The 21,528-nt window shown below is 44.1% G+C and overlaps 1 protein-coding gene across 1 annotated transcript in view; it reads right to left on the bottom strand.

Annotated features, from left to right (window-relative positions):
* Positions 1 to 21,528, bottom strand: part of itfg1 (integrin alpha FG-GAP repeat containing 1) — a 185,994-nt gene that overhangs the window by 81,354 nt on the left and 83,112 nt on the right. Inside the window, exon 10 of the mRNA XM_079497974.1 lies at positions 9,846 to 9,997. Within this exon, the coding sequence (XP_079354100.1) occupies positions 9,846 to 9,997 (152 nt within the window). The remainder of the gene's footprint in view (positions 1 to 9,845; positions 9,998 to 21,528) is intronic.

Here is a 21,528-nt window from a genome sequence, read left to right as displayed (position 1 = left end):
AGAGCAGTGAGCTGCATGTGTGTGTGTGCGAACACGTGACTCCAAGTACCAGTCTGTCTCAAACTAGAAATAATGACCCCAAGAACCAGTCTATCTCAAACCAGAAATAATGGGTTTTCTGCTCTCGTGAGCCTGTCAAGAACATTCTTAACAAGGATGCAAGTCTGTTCTTTGCCGTATTGGTGCTGAGGAAACGGCCTCAACTAAATCTGTGTGATAGCAACAGCTCTGCAAGATGGAGTTACGGTTATGATGGCAACAGCTCTGCAAGATGGAGTTACGGTTATGATGGCAACAGCTCTGCAATATGGAGTTACGGTTATGATGGCAACAGCTCTGCAAGATGGAGTTACGGTTATGATGGCAACAGCTCTGCAAGATGGAGTTACGGTTATGATGGCAACAGCTCTGCAAGATGGAGTTACGGTTATGATGGCAACAGCTCTGCAAGATGGAGTTACGGTTATGATGGCAACAGCTCTGCAGCTCAACGTTGGGTCCAGGGCCCTCAGGTAGAGCTCTTCACCGGGTCCCCCGACTCCGAGAATACTCGAGTGGATCCGAGACCTGCACGGGCCGGAGCCGTGTTTTATCCTAATCCCTCGGGCAGGGTCGGAATCGGCCGTATCCCTCGTGGATCTCGGGTCTGTCAATCATTATGTGTAATGCCCGAGTGGATCCGAGAAGACCCGTAGGCTAGTGTGTGTGTGACGTGTGTGTGTACTCATACTGTCTGTGCTGTGTTGTTGTTGCAAATGTTAATAAAATATTCAATCAGTGTGTGATTGTGTGCAGTCTGACTGTAGAGACTCTTTATCTGTCCACTGCATGTGTGCGATGCTGCCCAGTGCTGCAGAGGAAAAAAAGTTCTGTTTAAAGTGTGATAATTTAGGCTGACCTACTGTAGGATCAGGTTAGTGTTGCAACGACATGAACGGCTGGTGTTAGCTGTGTGATTATGCTGGTTTAGGATCAGCAGCGCATGGCAAGCCCCGTCCAGCGCAAGGTTTGCCTTGCGCTGATTTGAATGAAAACACTGGCGTACAATTATCCTTTTATCACGATCACGGATACCGACAACAGTGTTGACCTCAACGAGGTGAAAGCAAACTAGCAACACTCAAAGCAAATTAATATAAGAAGGTTAAAGCAACCATGGCAACTCTCCTACGTATCCTCACATGGATAAAGAAGAGAGCAAAGTAGAAGCTGTTAAGAGCATTGAGTGTGGCGCCGCCGCCTTGTTAATATTCCATTCAGCCAAGAAGACCGGTACATGCATCTGCTAAAACTCTGATGATTGTGTAAAAAACAAATGATCCGTTTGGTTAATTTTAAATGCACGAACGCTGAGGAGATTGGAGAAGAGAAGAGACAAGTCTCTCTTTAGCCCTTCCACCCTCCGCTGCAGCCTGCAGGGATCCTCTCTCTCTCTCTCTCTCTCACTTTAATCATGAAATGGTAATTGGTCAATACGTCCGCTATATTATTTCATAAAGTCCACATTTATGTCTGCCTGGCTGGGTTGAGTCTCTCGGAATGTCGGAAATAATCGGATCTCGGTCGGGCTCGGCGCCGACATTTGAAAGAATTCTCGGAAAAGGTCGGAATCGGACGAAATTGTCACGGATCCATTCGGGTTTGGTTTAACTATTTGAAAATGTTTTCGGAACGGGTCGGAATCGGTAAAATCACAGATTAATTTCGGGACCTTTTTTTTTTTTTACCGGTGAAGAGCTCTACCCTCAGGGGACCCCAGCTAAATGATCTATAGTTAGGAGCCTAAATGGGCCCTAACAAGTCTGTAACTTTAACGAACAATTGCAACCAATGAACCCGCAATTGCACGTAATTGCTGGGTCCCAGATGTAGAGAGGGATGCAGAGGGCCTGGCTGACTCCCACTCCTGCTTCCATGCTGCTGCCAACCATGCATCTCTGGAGATGTCCTCAGAGGTGGAGTTGAGCATTTCTTGTGCTGCGTTGTTGTAGGGGTAGGGGGACTTGAGTCTGCTTGGAGGCGCTGGAGTTGTTGTGGTGTTGTGCAGGATGTGCCAGTCGTGCTTTTGTGCTTTCCTGGCCAGTACAAAGGTGGCAGCCTCCCGTCAGAGGCCGGCCGGTGCTATTCCCGCAAGGACTGGCAATAGGGACACAGGGGACAAGCATCCCGTTATGATTCGGAGGGCGTTATTAATAGCAACGTCAACCTTTCTCGCATGAGGGCTTCTGCTCGAGACTGGGATGCAGAATTCCGCTGCAGAGAAGACCAGGGCTTGGGTGGATACACGCAGCGTCTTAGAGGAGGCTCCCCAGGTTGTCCCAGCGAGGCAACGGATCAGCGCAACCCTGGATGTCACCAATAGGCCTATCTCACAGCCCGCTTTCCACGCCCACTTCCGGTAGATAGTGGTGTCATTTAACATTAGGCATTTAGGCAAAACACAATGGTATAACAACTCAAATAAGTAGAATAAACCTTACCTTTACAAAACGGTAGTTTGTGGCTTGTGAAAATACCTCTTTTAACATGGAAGCCTATGGACCAGAAAAAAAATAACACCACTAGCTCTAAAAGGGGGCGTAAAAAGGGGGCGGGGAAATGCTGTGAGATAGGCCTATCGGCCTCTTCGAGGTGTTGTCTGAAGGACAGTGTCCGATCCAGACGCACACCAAGGTACTTCGGTGCTTGCTGGACCTCCAGGCGTTTGTTGTCGACGCCCACCTCAAGTTCCCTCCTTGCTTCTCTGGTAAGGTGGTATGCCGCTGCGATCACCTTTCCGACACTGAGCTGTAGATGCCACCTTCGAAGGTATGCTAACAGGGTGCCCATGTCTTCTTTGAGGATCTCTTTCATTGCCTTCCACGTTGGGTCGACTCAGCATGATGGCAAGATTGTCTGCGTAGCCATACTTTCTGGATGATGTGTCAGGTAGGTTGTGTATTTATATGTTGAACAGCATCGGCGAGAGAACCGACCCCTGCGGTACCCCGTTCCTCAGTCTTCTGAGCCATTATATACTGCACTGCCCACTGCTGGTCTGGAGGATGAAGCTGCGGTTGGAAAGCGTCTACATGATGAACTTCACCATATGCCTGTCCGGAATTGTCCTCAGCAGCTTCAGGTGGAGTCCCTGGTATGTGGCAGTCAGCTCCAGGTACACTATACCCCAGCTTTCTCGTTGTCCTTGGAAGCTGTTCTCAATGTCCTGAGAAAGTAGTGTTACCTGGTCTGCTGTTGACCTTCCACGACAGAAACCAGCCTGTTCCTGTGGGAGCTGTGAGTCCACCACTGGCTCGATGCAGCCATCATCCTCTCCAAGATCTTAAATGGGACACCGAGCTTTGGCAGAGCTATCGCCGATGCGCGGCACCACATTTTTGGTCTAGGTCTAGTGTATATAAATAAATAAAATAATAAACATAACTTGCAACAACCAATATTTACAAGCAACTTTACAGAAAAATAATCCCAAAGTCGCTTACAATAAGCGGATATGGCAACACTGCCTGTGGTGTGTACAGACCCATTAGAATGCATGGGGCAAGCATAGCCCTGACCCCTACAACACATAATATGTGCAAGATATCTTATCTTCATCTCTTGGCCAGATAATCCATGTATGTCCTTCACACGCACACACGCATGCGCACACACACACACACACACACACACACACACACACACACACACACACACACACACACACACACACACACACACACACACACACACACACACACACACACACACACACACACACACACACACACACACACACACACACACACACACACACACACACACACACACAACAAAGAGCGCTTTTTGAGCTGAGGAGCGCTTCGGATATCACCCGACAGCAGAGATACCATGTCCACAGCGCTTGCACACAGTGTTTTATTGATATCCGCAACATTCTAACTGATCAATCATCGTGTGCTCGGATATCCTGTCATCTGTGTTATTAGCACAGAGGTGTCATGGTCATGGTAACAACTCAGAGCTGGGACGTAAATTACCGAGTTGTTACACACAATAAGGAGGATCAAAAGTCCTCTCTAAAAGTTGAACGATTTCCAGCTTGAGCGTCTTTGCCATAGGAATGCATAGCAGTGCTTTTGACACTTTTTAGTCAGTCTTCTGAATAAAATGTATCCTAATGGCTGATTTTAGACGTATTTACATGCTAAAAATAATAATAATAAAAAAGAAGCGTGGCCCTCCCTAATTATTTTGTCTAGTTTTTATGTTGACAAAATTGTCAATACAATTATTTAGTCTTAGTTTTAGTCATCATACCTTAGTTTTCATTTAGTTTTCCTTGGTGAAAAAAAGATAGTCGACAAACATTTTTCGTCATAGTTTTAGTCGACAAAATCAAGAGCAGACCGGCACTGCCAACTCAAAAGGCGTTCTCTGTGGACATTATGTGCATCTACTGTAAGCTAGTGTAGTGACATGTTTTCCCTTTCAATGCCAAATTAAATATTCTTCACTTCTTCACCAACAAACCGGTTTACCACCTTCTTTTTTTGAAAGTGTAAAACACATGGTATTACAGCAGATGTTTATTAAGGGTATAACAGTTATGCTTTGTGCTATTCAGGTCATTTCTACTGCAGCGAATCCAAGACATTTTAACAGAGAACATGTGGCATCTGTGGAAAGGCGACGCATGCGTAGGTTTAATAAGCTTACCGTAATAGTTCTACATAAGACACTCGAACACACATCTCAAGTCATGTTGTGTTTGAGTCTAATTCCATTTCATGTTCCATCGGATTAATACAGCTAGAATAATCGTTTCAATGTTGTGTTGTAACGTGACGAATTAAAACCAATAGGACAAATAAATGAAAGGGATGTGAATTGCAGCTTGTTGACAGTGTCGGCATTAATCAGCTTAAAACTGATAATTTCTGACAGTAATTATGTATGTTGTGATGATGTGTGTGTGGGTGGGGGACCTTTGTTAATCAAACCATTCATTACAGAATAAGTAACAGTTGCATTACTTTTAATAAACTGTAGGCTATAAGGTCAGAGACATTAAAAAAATCTAAATGCATATCCATTATTATTCAGTATTATAGCTATGTGAACACATGTGAGGAATACATGTTGACAAAATGTTGTGTACATCAGAGGTTCCCAACCACTACCGCGGGACATATGCCACTGGTAGATAGATAGATAGATACTTTATTAATCCCCGAGGGGAAATTGAAGATACGCGAGAAGGGAATCCCAAGTTTTCCCGTCGGATAAAGATCCATTTGAAAACACGACTGAGAAGAAAGAGAGGACAAACACCAGACCTGAGAACATTTAGTGGGCAGCGGATGGCCGTTGTGCGTAGTGCAATCACCCTCAATCACCCATTGGAATGCAAATGTGCTTCTGATTGTGCGGAGGGACGACACATCTTGCCTGCCCAAAATGTAATTCCTGGAAACTGTGTCCCGAGTAGACCTTCGTCGAAGATTATGTTACCCAGGTAAAGTAATGTGTCACTCTGCATGTTTAACTAAAGTTTTCCACATGTCCAAAGTACTTTTTGAAAAAGACAAGCCTACATTTTTTTTCTTTTTTAAATCATATCATTGTTGATATAACGCCATCATACTATAAATGTGCCATGCCTCTTTGTGTCTGCGTGCGTGCGTGCGTGTGTGTGTGTACGGTTGTAATGCACATAACTCGACAACTGTTTGCCCCACCAACTTCTAATTCGACACACGCGTTCCACACCCACGCAGGGAGTGCAGTGCCCGGTATCGAGTCAGTCGGACCCACGGTTCTCCAGAACCACCACAAAAGGCTCTGCTCAGGCTCTGCAAGTGGGCCTAATCAGCCTAAATCTGTGCAATTTCCAGCCTGCCCTCTGCCTCAGCCAATTGATTGCCATGGCAACCCCACACCTGACAATTAATTACTTAACCAGTCCACTTTTCACAGTCAGTCAGTTTGCCCTCTTCAGACACAGGCAGACAGGCAGATACAACAGAGATCTCCATGTGGGACACAGACAGACAGTTAAAACGGGTGCTATGACAAGTTGACAACAGGTATTATTAGGTTCCAAAGTTGCATCGTTCTCAAGTAGGCCGATGGCCGACGGGCACATACAGGTCTAGTTTAGATTAATGATATAACATTATGTTGTGAATTGTGATATAATAATAATAATAGCAGCGGGTAGCCGGTCTTCTGTCGCTGTACGTCTGTCTGTACATACATGTGTACGGCTGTAATGTACGTAACTGGAGAACCATTCACCCCACCGACTTCAAATTCGACACACGTGTTCGTTCAACACCCCCACACGGAGTGCAGTGCCCAGTGTCGAGTCGGTCGGACACATGGTTGGCCAGAACCACCACAAAAGGCCTCTGCCCGGGCTGGACACAGAGAGACAGATACAGTACATGTATGGGCATAAAAGGCACACAGACATTCATCCTCACGGCTATCATGATTGGTAGACAGGTGCTGATGAGGGGTTGGAAAGCGTCAGGGAGTCCCTCGTTTCATGACTGGTTTGTGGAGATAGGCAAGGTTGCAGCATACGAAGAAATGGCATATAGGAGGTCCGACAGACTGGATAAATATATCCGGAAATGGGGAGGATACATAATGAATATTGCTGTCAGAGATCCCATTGTGGTGTGAGCGCAACATCCCGTTTTCTTTTCTTTTTCCTTGAATACAGTGTAAATTTATATTACCCAGGTTCAATGGCATTGTTATTGTAATTTATTTTTATTTTTATTATTATATTGTATTGTATTGTATTGTATTGTATTGTATTGTATTGTATTGTATTGTATTGTATTGTCTGTATTGTATTATCTTTTCTGTAAAGGTTTCGTAGTGTAATGTTTTTATTATTTTCTGTTGTTTCATTTGTTGTCTTAATGGTATGATTATTTTATGTACATTCTCAGTTATTCCCTTGTGACTAAACTGAAAAAGCAATAACATTTTAAATCATAAAAAAAAAAGGCACACAGACAGATGGGTGGAACTCTGACACGGGTACAACAGGTATTGCATAGCCGGGTGGGGTATGGATCTCCAACTTCCATCGTTACCGACTCGGTGCTCTACAGCCGGGCACCGGTCTATACACCGGACAATAACATAGCCAACATAACCATGAAACAGGGCTTTAGAAAAGCCTATATTAAAGTGATATATTGAATAACAAATACATTTAGTTTTTAAGGCTAGACTGGCATTGTAGAGATCGAGGTGGACTAGTGAGACATGAGATTATCTCTACTTCATTGTGGGACTGCAGAACTCTGGAGTCTGGATATATGTGAACAAAATGTGAATGTTCAGCTTTAGTCAGATTTTGTGTTTAGTGCGTTATCTCTGCTGTGCACAGGGGAACAATGTCTATTATTAATAGACATTGTGCAACACAAAAGTACAATGTGTTTGTTTTGGTTTTCAAAGAGACTGTACTTGCCAGGCGAGTAGGTTACAGGTGATGGGAATGGTTTTTGAAAATGTTCTGAGACAATAATAAGTAATAATAATAAAAGAGACCATAAAAATGTGTTCATGACCCACAAATGGGTCCCGACTCCCGACCCAGTTTTGGGGATACAGTGGGCTAGTTAGTGTGTATGGCCCTCATTTATCAACCGTGCGTAACAGCCACAGGTTTATCTTCCTCGTGGCGTGTAATAGTAGACCACAGGCGTATCTGCCTAGTAGCGCTAAGCTAACTATCGATAGCTTTAAGCTAACAAACGCTAGCTTTAGCGAGAGAGAAAAAGAGGCGCGAGCTGTTTTTTCGACAAGCTAGCGTAGCAACAAGTTGCCTAGAACTCACTTGTGTCGAAGTTCGGCTTTTTTTCTCGAGAAGTATCCTTCTGTTTGCTTCGAGAGTGTGCCAGAGATCTCACGGTCCTAAAGAATTAATCTCTCGGCCGAGTTTGCGAGATATATTACCCTGCACACACTGGAATGTTAAAGTTCGTTCTCGCAGCTTAGCAGAAGAAAAGTTGAATGAGGGCTGACGTAGCCACGCAGGTATCTATACGGGATAGGCGTGGCTTCCTACGTCACCCTTAGAGCCCAGGACAGCGAAAATTCTAGAATTTTCTGTCCTGGGAGTACATAAAATAATGTTCTGCAGCTAGGTTTTGAAGGAAACCTACCCATAAACGAAAGGTATTTCGTTCAATTTATATATACAACCGTGGTTACTAAAGTAACCTTTAACGATACAGTGGGCTAGTTAGTGTGTATGGCCCTCATTTATCAACCGTGCGTACGCCAAAATATGGGTGTACGCCGAAATTACCGCAATTTTCGGCATTTACGATTTGCGCCAACGTTTGAATTTGAACTTGAGCCAAGACAAAAGCCAAGTCTGGTCGGGAGCTGTCGTATGCTTTGTCCTCACCTGTTTTTCTGTCGTAGAACAGCGGAGCAGCATTGTTTGACCAGCTGAGAGGCTGTCACAGGCATCTAAACATATGTATTCACTCCTAAAATGTTTATATAAAACTGTATAGGTATATATGGGCTAAATACATATAGGATGTGTCTTTGTGTCATATGAAATTAGGAGATTTCCAACTTTACAAGTAATTAAAATCGCGCAATTAAAAACAATGTTGCAAGTTAGATGCTTAAGCCATTTAAACAGTGTTTTGCATGAGCGCATACATGCGAGGATTTGGGCTGTCTGTGCTGAAATATTTCCATGACGGGACGTTGGAGAGTACTATAGGCTAGTGCAGTGCTGCAGCTGCGGAGAGTCCCAACGTGGGTAGCCTACTGTAGCCTAATCTACAGCAGGCCGATGTCTTTCTGGAGTTACGGTATGTGCAATCTCCTCCTCGTTTAATAAACCTGACGCGTCGCTCGAATGCCAAATGTACCGTGCCAGCGCACGTGGGAACCGCATCGGAGATATAGGTAGGCTACCCAGCCAGCCCACCACCACCAGTGCCCAGCCACTGCAGCGACTGCGAGGCAATCTAAATAGTCTGTCGAACGTGCGGTGCATGGTCAGTTGGTCACGGTCACGGACGGACCACAGTGATAGAGAGAGACAGACAGACAGGACAGGAGGAGCACCTATGCAAAACAGCAGCGTGTGTGTGCCTATTTGTTATTTAATTCATGGTTCACAGGTTCAGGTTTTCGTTCACCAATATATCTTGTTGTATATTAAATTAAAAAGACTTTAATAATTTAATATACAACTAACAACACACAGTGACAGTTGCTTGCAAATTGCGATATGTGCGTGCGTGCGTGCGGGGGGGTGATGCGGGCAGCAAGGGAAGCGAAGCGAGAGGAGAAACAGACAGCGTAGTCCAACAGCTTTCTTTAATTCATGCAGGTTTATTTATTTAAGATACAACAAGTTGCTTGTGCGTGCGTGCGTCTGTGTGTGTGTGTGTGTGTGTGTGTGTGTGTGTATGGGAGGGGGCAGCAGAAACTTTTTTTTCCCTGTAACCATGGTTTCCAGGTCGTATTGCAGTTGTTCATGTCGCAAAACCGAGGGCGCGGCTAGATTTTATAGGGCGTGCCAGATTGATTTCAGCCGTCACATTTATCACTGCTAGGAATGAAATTAGGAAGGAACAGCTGTCTGCGATCACTTTGTAAATGCCGACCCGACGTGGGTGTACTACGAATCCTACACTCGAATTTGGGGCAGAATTTCCACTCGATTGATAAATGAGGGCCATAGTGTGTGTCGCTAATATAGCTGCCAGACGCAGTGGGCTAGTTAGTGTGTATGTGTGTGTCGCTAATATAGCTGCCAGACGCAGTGGGCTAGTTAGTGTGTATGCGTGTGTGTGTCGCTATACCTGCCAGACGTGTTGCGAAGGACCACCAGGGCGTCAGGGAAGCCGTCCAGGTTGTAGTCACCCAGGTGGAGGCCCATGGACTGGCTGCCATCCCCTGGAACAAAGCCCCAGACAGTGTCCCTCCTCTGGAAGTCTGTCAGCACTGGAACCCACTGGAACACAGGGAAGTACATAGATATTAGTCTCACGTATTATTCCAAAATCTCTGAATGCTACATACTTAGAGAGCGTCTGGAACTACAGACCCTGAAATCCGAGAAAGGGTGCTGTCATCTGTTCGTCATGTCCATTCACGGAAGTACATTGAAAAATATCTTTTAAAACATATTTTGGAATTCCTGTTTCTGGCTAAGCAACAAGCTATACATGATTCGGCTAATTAGATTTAAACTAGACCTATGTCCGTCGGCCACTGGCCTACTTGGGAACGATGCAAGATGGGAACCTAGTATGCAATACCCGTTTTAACAGCCTGTCTGTGTTCCTTTTGACTACATATATGGATATCTCTGTATCTGTCTGTCTGTGTCTGAGGAGTGCAAACTGACTGTGAAAAGTGTATGGGAGCAGTTGAGACGAATAACAGTCTAAGTCCATAATTTATTCTGACCCCTCCCCGAAAAGGCCTAGCTTTCCTGACCCCATATCCATAATTTATACATTATGGATAATTCGTGTGGACTGAGACTCACTTAGACTGTTATTCGTCTCAACTGCTCAAGCAATCACATGGCAGGTGTGGGGTTGCCATGGCAATCAATTGGCTGAGGCAGAGGCTGGGAATTCTACAGGTGAGGGGACTTAGGCTCATTAGGCCCACTGGCAGAGCCTGACCAGAGCCTTTTGTGGTGGTTCTGGACAACCGTGTATCTGACCCACTTAACACTGGGCACTGCACTCCCTGTGGTGGTGTGGAATGCGTGCGTCACATTTGAAGTCAGAGGGGCGAACGGTTCTCGAGTTACGTGGATTACAGACAGACGTACGTACGTACGTACGTACGTACGTACGTACGTACGTACGTACGTAGAGCTTCCTTTGCACAGCTTCCTTTGCACAGACTATACGACGGAAGCTTTTGAACACTGTGGGAGGCAACCGTCTGGCTCCAGAGACCACATACAGTAGATATAGATATAGACCTTTATCGACCCTGAGGCGAGTTCAGTTGTCATAGAAACACTGCAGTAGGGATGAAACAAAGAGGACAAGTACAGAGTGAGTGGTAAGATAAAACACTAATTAAAATAGGATAACTATTTTATGTCAGACTGCAATGGCTTTTGGCAGTCATTTTATTTTGACGGTTCAATCTGAAACAGAAGCCTGAATGGGATGTTAGAATCTTAATCACTCCACCCGTGTGCAGCAGAGCTATACTGTTTGTTTACAATGAGAGAGAAACGGCCAGCTAAAATGGTAAATGGTACATTTATATAGCGCCTTTATCCAAGGCGCTTTACATAGATTGTGCATTACATTCACCCATTCACACACACATTCATACACCGATTGCAGCGGAAGCCATGCAAGGTACCAACCAGCACATCGGGAGCAATTTGGGGTTCAGTGTCTTGCCCAAGGACACTTCGACATGTAGACAGGAGGAGCCAGGATTCAAACCGCAGACCCATGGATCATTGGACGACCTGCTCGACCTCCTGAGCCACAGTCGCCCCTGTGCATGCTTGCTACTACGTGGCTTATTTCTAACCTATAATGTTTTCAGATACATATTTTAGCGTGTTCATTACGTTTTAAATGAGTAATACACTGTCTAGATGTCATTGCGACCAGAGGTCGCAGTTAACTATGGAATGATGCATTTCCCGTCAGTATGTGTGTTGGTTGGTTGGTTGGTCGGGGTGAGAGAGCACCTGACATCACGTGACATCAATGGGATGGAGCACGTGACATCACCTGACATCATCAGGGATGGAGGAGCATGTGACATCACGTGACATCATCAGGGATGGAGATCCAATATTGGCCAGGAAACCCTTAGATCTCCATATATGGAGCTGACCTGTTCTGACATTGCATATGTTGATCCTTCCTCATCCATCTTTCCTCTTCGATTTCTCCCTTTTGACTGATACCTGTCCATTTAAACTCTAGACGGGACCGCCCCAAAGTTATTATTACAACACTCCATATTTGGGCATGCCTGACACAGAACTCCATATATAGGAATAAAGTTACACAGAGAGACAGATACAGAAATCACCATATATTGACACGGGTACAACGGGTATTGCATAGCCGGGTATGGCATGGATCTCCAACTTCCATCGTTACAAGAACTCCATATATGGACTCCTGGACAAAGGTAGATGAATCTCGTTCTCTCGGGCGTGGTATCTAAACGAGTTAACAGTTCAGCGAACAGACTTACAGACTTACGATTGACAGACTTACTAGAAAGTGCATTCAGCATATATTTTATATTTAGTTAAATATATCTTTTTCTCTCTTTTCTCATAGAGTTTTAGAAGTTTTAGAAATGTTTTCTTACTAAACATTCCACAATTGAAAGTGAAATGGACATCATTACTAAAATTACAAAGCGAGCAGCAATTTATCATCTCATAAACGCCTTTGCAGTATACAGCCAAATCCAGTTTACAGCTAAAGTGTTTTTCTGAGTATTACTTTCAGATAAGGAGTGAAAAAGCCATTATTTGCAGAAGATGGCACTGAATTGGCAAGTGAAGCTTCTCCTAACCTGAGCAGGCTTTGTTTGTGTCTAGAATGAATAAACAAGGACAAGGCTGACAAGGAAAATGCCACCGTAGAATACAGATCAGCTTCACATTAAAGTCCAGATTCAATGAAAAAAATAACCACTCGAGACTTTTAAACAGGACCTGACTTGGCTCTTTACCTTAACTGCTTTTTTCCGTCTACACTAAATGTCATGGCAAAAAAATAGCCAATCTACAAGCTTGTAGATTTCATATTTTTGAGTAATGTTCCCCCAGAATATGGGACTACTTTTATCCCAGTGTCCCTAGTTCAGGTATACAATTATAAGAAAGATTTCAATCTGAATGAATGAATGAATGAATGAATGAATGAATGAAAAAATAGCTCAATTTACAAGCTCACAGTGCATTACATCGTGAACATCAAATTATATCTGCTGATCTACAGTATGTTAGTCTAGATTAGGTCCCCACCTTTTTTCCCTCTACACCAGGGGTTCTCAACCTGTGGGTCGCAATCCCTCGGGGGGGGGGGGGGGGGGGGGTCGCCAAATGATTTTGAGGGGGTCCCCAAATGATAAAAAAAAACAAAAAAACTGAATGGCTGGAAAGTGGAGATGAAGAGTTTACATACCGGTAGTACACATAGTACATGCATACACTTTTCTTAATGATTATATCTGGTTGCAGTATTCATTTATGATATATTTTCTCTATTATTACGGTTATTTTTGCATTCAGTTTGTATTTGGGGTGGGGTGGGGAGGGGGGGCGGGGCGGGGGTTGCGAGACATGGCCAAAGCATTTCCAGGGGTCCCCAGCCAAAAACGTTGAGAACCCCTGCTCTACACCAACCTCTTCAGAGAAAATAGCCAATCTGTAAGCTCACAACGTGTCACATTTCGACACATTATGAGATTGTAGCGCAGCTATTTTCACCGCCAGAAAAGGGACTCTAGGGCCTGGGCCATGGCTCAGTGGTCCAGGCACCTTGGCTGGTAATCCAGTCTGGCAGTGTGCCGCGAGTTCGACTCCCGATCCCGACGGCCTTTACTGCATGTCCTCCCCCCATCTCTCTCCCCATTTCCTGTCAGCCTACTGTCTGTCCCTCCATAAAAACAAATATAAAATAAAGGCGAAAGCCACAAAAAACATTTAACATTTAAAAAAGAAAAAAAAAGAAAAGGGACGCTAGGGTTCATGTGGTTAAACTAAGCGTGATTAGAGGCCATCGGATTATGTCATAAACTATTGTCAGTAGAGTTGTTATGGCAGAGAACAACAGCCCTTCATGAGCTTAGAATCAAGTTCTAATAATAGCAGACTTCACAGCAGCACAATCCCTAAACTGCTCCTTTGTCTAAGACAAAACAAAATCATTTTGTCTCAATCCGCAAAACGGTTTGTATAATAAATAAATAATTAAATCATAATGAGGTTCAAAATTAAGTGAAATTTGCCCTTGCTTTGCTTGTTAGCCTGTGGTTATCCCCTTAAATCTAGAAAACTCAACAAAACAAACAAGTCATTTGCATGCTCATCTCATCCTGACAAGTCAGAGTGCTTCACTAAATGAGGCCCTGGGGGGGACAGAGCCCTGTGATTCCACCACTTTGGAGTTAAATAGTCTGAATAGTCCAAAGACAAAAATAACTACAAGCTAACTAGTCTGTGGATACGGAACGCACCAAAGACAGTGCTTTTTATCATTGTGGTAAAAAAAAAAGACAGAAAGAAAGAAAGAAACAAGAAACATGAGAACAAGATATGTTTGCATGATCGTCACTCATATTTAGGTCAGTCTCTAGCCTCATTCGAGCAGGTTGTGAGGAAGGGGTACATGGAGAGTGAAGTGCTAAGGGCTGAGGTGGTTGCCTTGTAGTGCAGTAGGCTAACATCAGTGTTTTGTACTTGTGCTGGCAGCAACTGTATACCGCACTCACTGAGCAGTACACCTGCATTAGCTGCAGTTTCTGCCCACACCAAGCACTCAGTATGTGAGAACATCCAGCGCTGTATCGTTATATATACCTCCAAGAAAAGCACATCTCTCTTCTCCTACGTGCCAGTGGCCCAGTACTCAATTCACCTGCGACCTCACCTCACAAACATGCATTATTACTGTGAAGAAACGTGTAGAAATTAATTTTACCTGCCCACTCATTGCCGCTCTCTATCGCTACTAAATCATCAATAAAGTTATGAGCATTGAAATGTTGACATATGTTGATGCTCACAAAGCATAAAAGGAAAGGAAAAAAACGAGTATAGCCAAATATAAAGCCACCTCAATGCCACCTCTATCGCTACTTACAGAGTGCTCTCAACTTCCAGGGGGTCCCCAGCAAAATATGTTAAAATAGCATTCAAATGCAGTAAAAAAAGAAAAAACTTAAAAACTTTAACCATTTGAAAATAGACAATCTACAAGCTCACAACGTGTCGCAGTGCGACACATTGTGTGCTGCTATTTTCAGATGTTTTATTTATTTTACAATTTTTTAAACTATTTAACAGCACCATCTCGTATGTGGGTCTCTCTAGCACTACATAATGAATGAATCTGAAAATCTGAAAATATTATTTTCAGATTGGGGTCCTTGGACATTACAAGGTTTGATAAGCACTGGTGTGCTCTGATGCACACTAGACCACCTCTCTGCTTTCATTAGAATAGTTAGAAGGAGATGTTGAGTCCTGTGAGTAAAGATACAATACCTGGAGAGGCAGAGAGAGAAATGGAGATAGTGGAGGAAACCTATCGCTGAGCAGAAGAGACAATTCTCCAGGTGACGGCAGGCCGGAGGCCACATGCAGCCTCATAGAGTATGTACATACTGAAATACACACGAGTACATTCCACATCCATACTGACCTCATGCCATGGTGCATCTGCAACGACCGATAACTGTGCTATCATGCACGCGAATGTGCTTGTGTGCACGCACGCACGCACACGTGTGTGCACGCACGCACGCACACACACAGTCACACACAGTCACACACACACACACACACACACACACACAGGCTTTGTGTGTGTGTATGTGTGTGTGTGTGTGTGTGTGTGTGTGTGTGTGTGTGTGTGTGTGTGTGTGTGTGTCTGATGTGTAGAGTTTAAACTATTCATGAATGCTAAGCAGTGCAGACAGGTGCAGGGATGGAATCAAAGCCTGAACAGCAGCTACTAATAGTTGCTAATAACACACACACATAGTCGCACGCAGTCGTGTCGTGCACGCACGCACACAAGCACACACAACATTATACACTGGATGAGTTTGGAATCAACTATATGAACCGTAGCATCTCTATTCTGGGGCCTAACATTCTGCGAAAGTAGCCAATCTACAATCTCCAACTACAGAACCGCCAATTATTCCCACTTCCCAATAGTCAGTTAGTGTGAAGATAGGGTTATTTACTTTACTTTATTTAGACGGGACAATGCATATTAATGGACATTACATAAATGCAATATCAATAATGTGTAATAATGTATAATAAACAAATTGTACTTGGCGACAATGGGCCGTCAGACAGACACGCACGCACGTCATAAAACTGGTGTGTAAGTAGGCTACCTTAACTCCAAACCTATAACCTTCACCCTAAACTGGTCCCTTGAAAAGTAAGTGACTTGACAGGATTTTACAGATGTGAGCATTATTTATTGTATATATGGCTCGTGCTGGGTAATGGTGTGTCACCTCATTGGCTCTGTGCCTTCCAACGGGTACTGCCTGGGACCAGCTGGCATCCCCATGGGGTCTAGCAGGGGGAGCGTTCCCTCTCAAGCGTCCTGATGTCTAATAAAGACCTGATGTGGTGGGACAGCCTCACGAGGGACAGGGAGGGACACGGCTGGAATCCATGATCCACAGAAGGGACGGAGTGGACGACAATATTCATGAGCAACTCCTCACATGAATGCTCACTGTTTTGATTATTTCTTTCATAAAATAAGAAAGTTCACACACGCACAATCGCGCACACACACACACACACACACACACACACACACACACACACACACACACACACACACACACACACACACACACACACACACACACACACACACACACACACACACACACACACACACACAGTGTCGGGTTGCACATTGGCTATCTTGTGCCTTGGGATTTTGACTCCCCTTACAAATCGTTTGAAAACCACTGCAGACTATAACCTTTATGGAAGCCGTCCAAAAAATAAAATAACAGTAACAGTTGACTATTGCCTTCTGCCATCATTTACTGAAATGACTCTGCCAAACTCTGAGTCAGCTATTAATAAAGGAACAGCTCTCTCTCTGCCAGTTGATAGAATAATGGACCCATAATAGGTGAAATGTACTGTATGTAGTTTGGAGCCTATTTGACCTGGACTGGCCCGACCGGATCTCAATCCTCTATTCAGCTGGCCCTAACCTTCCCTGAAGAGCAATTACATCGCAACGCCTTGTGAGCTTGTAGTTCAGTCAAAATTGATTACTCACCCCATGAAAACTACTGACCCTGAGAAGATCACCAACACCATCAGGAACTCCTATGAAGGGATGACCTGCAGGGTGGTACACGGGCAACAACTCACCAATGCCTTTCATGTGAGGACAGGGCTATGGCAAGGGTTCCTATTGTCACCTTTTGTGTTCCTGTTGGCCATTGACTGGCTCATGAAGACAACTACAGTACAGCTCAGGAAATAAATGGCAGTGGACACCAATTGGACACAATTAGACAACATTGACTTTGCTGATGGCCTGGCTCCTCTTTCCCAACACCAAATGCAGGAGAAGACAAACATAGTCTCAGCCACCTCAACACGCCATGGCCTCACCATCCACAGAGGAAAGAGCAAGGTCCTCAAAATAATCACTGACAGCATTACCCCATCACACTAGAAGGTGAAGTACTAGAGGAGGTGGAGAGCTTCACCTATCTAGGCAGTATCGTTTCAAAATGGCAAAATCAAGAGCAGCTTTCCATCAGCTGAAGAATGTCTGGGAATCAGATCTTCCCATAAAAACCAATATCACCTTTAATTGCATGGTAAAGCCTGTTCTGCTGTATGGAGCAGAACTTGGAGAACAACCGTGAACACCATGAAGAAAATCCAGACATTCATCTGCCTTAGAAGAATCAGACATCAGTAACCGGGAAATTGGCAATCAACAAGTCAACACCCTGTGGAGGAAGACATCCTCTAAAGACACTGGCGATGGATTGACCACACTCTTTACAAGCCTGCATCTAATATCACAAGATACGCCATGTTCTGGAACTTACAAGGGAGAAGGAAGAGAGGAAGACCAAGGAACACCTGGCAGCGTGACATATGCAGATGTGAAGAGATCTGGCCACACTTGGGGACAGCTGGAGAAAATGGCCCCGGACCGGGATGCCTGGAGAGCTCTTGTTCATGGCCTATGCCCACAGTTGGGTGTATAATGAAGCCTTGAATTCATGGACATTTTTAGTTTTGGTCGCATTCTTCTTCCTATGCCAATAATTCAATGACCGGGTCATTGGCCAGAGAGACTCAATTGAGTATTGTACCGGAGACTCCACTGGTCTGGGATGTTTAATTAATTGAAAATAAGTAATTTCTTGGGTGAACTACAGTACTCCTTTAAGCTGAAGTGAGCAGTTTCTCCTGAACACTACCAGAGGCTCTGTGCATATCAGGACTAGAGCTGCTTTGTACTACGGCGGGCTTCATTTGCATATATTACTAATGTAAGTTAGTGTGCTGTGTGTGTGTGTGTGTGTGTGTGTGTGTGTGTGCTGTGTGCGTGTGCTGTGTGTGTGTGTGTGTGTGCGTGTGCGTGTGTGTGTGTGTGTGTGGTCTGAGCTCAATGCGACTGCATGGGCTCTAAAAATACATGCAGTACTCTGAAGCTTGCTGTATGAATGTAATGTCTGGGCTGGATGGAACATTTATGTGCAACACGGTTCGCGGTCGGGCACGAACCTCATATTCTCCCCGGTAAAATAATAAAATGAAAATAGCTACAAGCTCACAACAGTTCTTAAAAGGATCCCTGGCTAATAAGAAAAATATGCCTTAAAACATTATACTTATTCTATTTCTTTCATAAATAAAGAATCTTTCACTCAATAGGAACTGCTCCTGTCGCAAATTGATGATATGTCCATATGGTCTAGCCCTATGGAATGTATGGAATGCATATGCTAATAAAAAATCACACCTGTGTGAACTGAGTGGTGCAAATACCCCCCCTCTCTCTCTCTCTCTCATTAGCAGGCAACAGTGCAGCACTATCTCTCTCTCTCTGTTTCTGGCACAACAGCGCCACTTTTGGTACACATTGGTACTGGTGCTCATTAACGTCACACACAAACATAGTTGAACGCGGACATTGCTGTTCCTTGGAGTGGTTGCACCACTCAAAAAAACCGTAATACTTCCTAAGGATAATATGAGCATCAAAGCAATATTTTAAATACTTTGTATTAGCACGTGCATTCCATACATTCCATAGGACTGGACCACACATGGACATATGACATCATCAACTTGCGACAGGAGCAGTTCCTAATAGAGCGTCGCAGTCCCGCCCCCTTTCATGAGGCCAGGCCCAGGAAATTAATCCCAATGCATTTTCCCCATAGACATTGTAAATGAGTCCGTTTGATGAGGGATTATAGGCTATGCTTCAATTCAAGCACCCAGTCTGGACATTACAAGTCCTAACACTGTCCTATAGAGCAGAGCTCCTGCCCCTTCTCTCTCCATCTCTCACAATGGACCGACTACCTCCATTCAAACCCAGGCCTCTGACTAGTAGAGACAGGTTTCCCCAAAGTATTCACTTACAAATCTAGTGAACATGTAACACAGAAAACATTTCCCAACTTTTACAGTATCATTGTCAATCCTAAAGTAATTAACAACCCAGGTTTTAAACAACCCGTCTCTTTGCAATCATAATAAATAGTATGCATTGCCAGACACATGCACCCCTGTAACATGGTGCAACCCAATTTGAATCCTCCACCTATAAAAGGAGCAGTGGATTCAGTTGTCTCTGTCCCATTTATGAAATGAAATTAATGAATATGCATATCACACTGTAGAACAAGTTAAGATCAACTGATTGCTAACTTAGTTTGATAATGACCATTGACTCTGACAGAAAATATGGAGAATAATAACATGTTAAGGAGAATATATTGTAATACTGACATGTGGGAATGTTGAGTATGAAATGAGGTTATGATAAACAGAAAATGAAAATGAAATACAATTAAACATGTGTGGCTCAAGAGGAAAAGTGAGAAAGCAGTCTGTCTTTATCACAGACATTTCATAAAGTATTTATTTAAAGACCTTTTAAGCGTCGTATGTAGCCAACTCGAGTCGTGACAAATCATGACAACAAACAACAAAAAAAGTGTTGTAACCTGCCGTTTGACCCAAAACATTGTGTTTATTCTATTGTCATGATTTGTCACAACAAGAGTTGGCTTTGTCCGCGGCGTAAACGTCTTTAAATAAATACTTTCTGAAAAGTCTATGAGGAAAATGAACAGGGATTTATTTTCCGGGTCTCTTGAGGGGGCGGGACTGCGACGCTCTATTGAGTGAAATATTCTCTATTTATGAAGGAAATAAGATATTTAAGGTGTTTTTAGTTTTTAGTTACAGAGGTCAACTATAATGTTTTAAGACATATTTGTCTTATTAGCCAGGGAACCTTTTAAAAATAGTAAATCACAAAAAAGAAAAGGAATGGTATTGGGCATACTAGGTTTTATATGGTATACACGTGTGTGTGTGTGTGTGTGTGTGTGTGTGTGTGTGTGTGCGCGCGCGCGCGTGCGCATTTGTGAGCACCCACTCAGTCCTGAAATAGAATATACAGTATTGACGACTCAGAGAGGGGGAGAGAGAGATACACACACACACACACACACACACACACACACACACACACACACACACACACACACACACACACACACACACACACACACACACACACACACACACACACACACACACACACACACACACACACACACACGCGCGAGAGAGAAAGAGAATAATACAAAAACACACATGCACAGTTGCACACACGCAGACTAGTGAAATACACCAATCTGATTAGTGATTATTATTCCACACATGTTGTCAACTCCATCTCCCTGACAGTGAACAAAGCCCCCTCTAAACATCACACATCTTAAAACCCCACTATATCATCAACCAGTGTGTAATACACATATTCATCTTATGGCAAACAGAGACCACCTCTCTCAACAATAACGACTCGACAGGCCACACTCCCTCTCACTTTATCTTTCCTTGTATGAGCCCATGTGGCCAATTTAGCCTGACCAAACAACAAACCATTAAGCATGGTGCACAGTACACAGTACACACCACACCTTCATTCTGTATGTAGGCCACAACAGAAGCAAAAACAAACCCCTCCACAGAGCACCTTAAGTACATACAGTAGCATTTGTGCAACATGATCACCTTTCAGCAAAGATCGGGCCCGGGCCACCGGCGTGGTGGGCCGCACATGGACACCCTATAGGCTGCAATGCCAGCCTGACAGCGTGTTGTGGGTTCGAATCCCGATCCCGCTGCTGCGTGTCACTCCCCATCTCTCTCCCCATTCCCTGTCTATTGTCTATTGTCTATTGTCCTATCAGCGCTTGGTTAACAACAAGCCCCTGGAGTTCCAGCAAGCCATGTGGTACCTTGGTGTGCATCTGGATAGAACACTCTCCTTCAAACAACACCTTGAAGAAGTGACGGCCAAAGTGTCATCTAGAGTCTCACTAATCCAGTACTACTGTAGCTGGGGTGCATCCACCAAGGTGCTACAGTACGTATCTCCACACAAGCCCTTGTCTTCTCCTGAGCCGAGTACTGTGCCCCAGTCTGGTGCAGAAGCCAGGAAGGTCGACGTTGCCATAAACCAGGGGTTCCCAATG

This window comes from Electrona antarctica, assembly GCF_951216825.1.
Source record: "Electrona antarctica genome assembly, chromosome: 3".
Classification (NCBI taxonomy): domain Eukaryota; kingdom Metazoa; phylum Chordata; class Actinopteri; order Myctophiformes; family Myctophidae; genus Electrona; species Electrona antarctica.
This window is presented reverse-complemented; position numbering and strand designations above follow the sequence as displayed.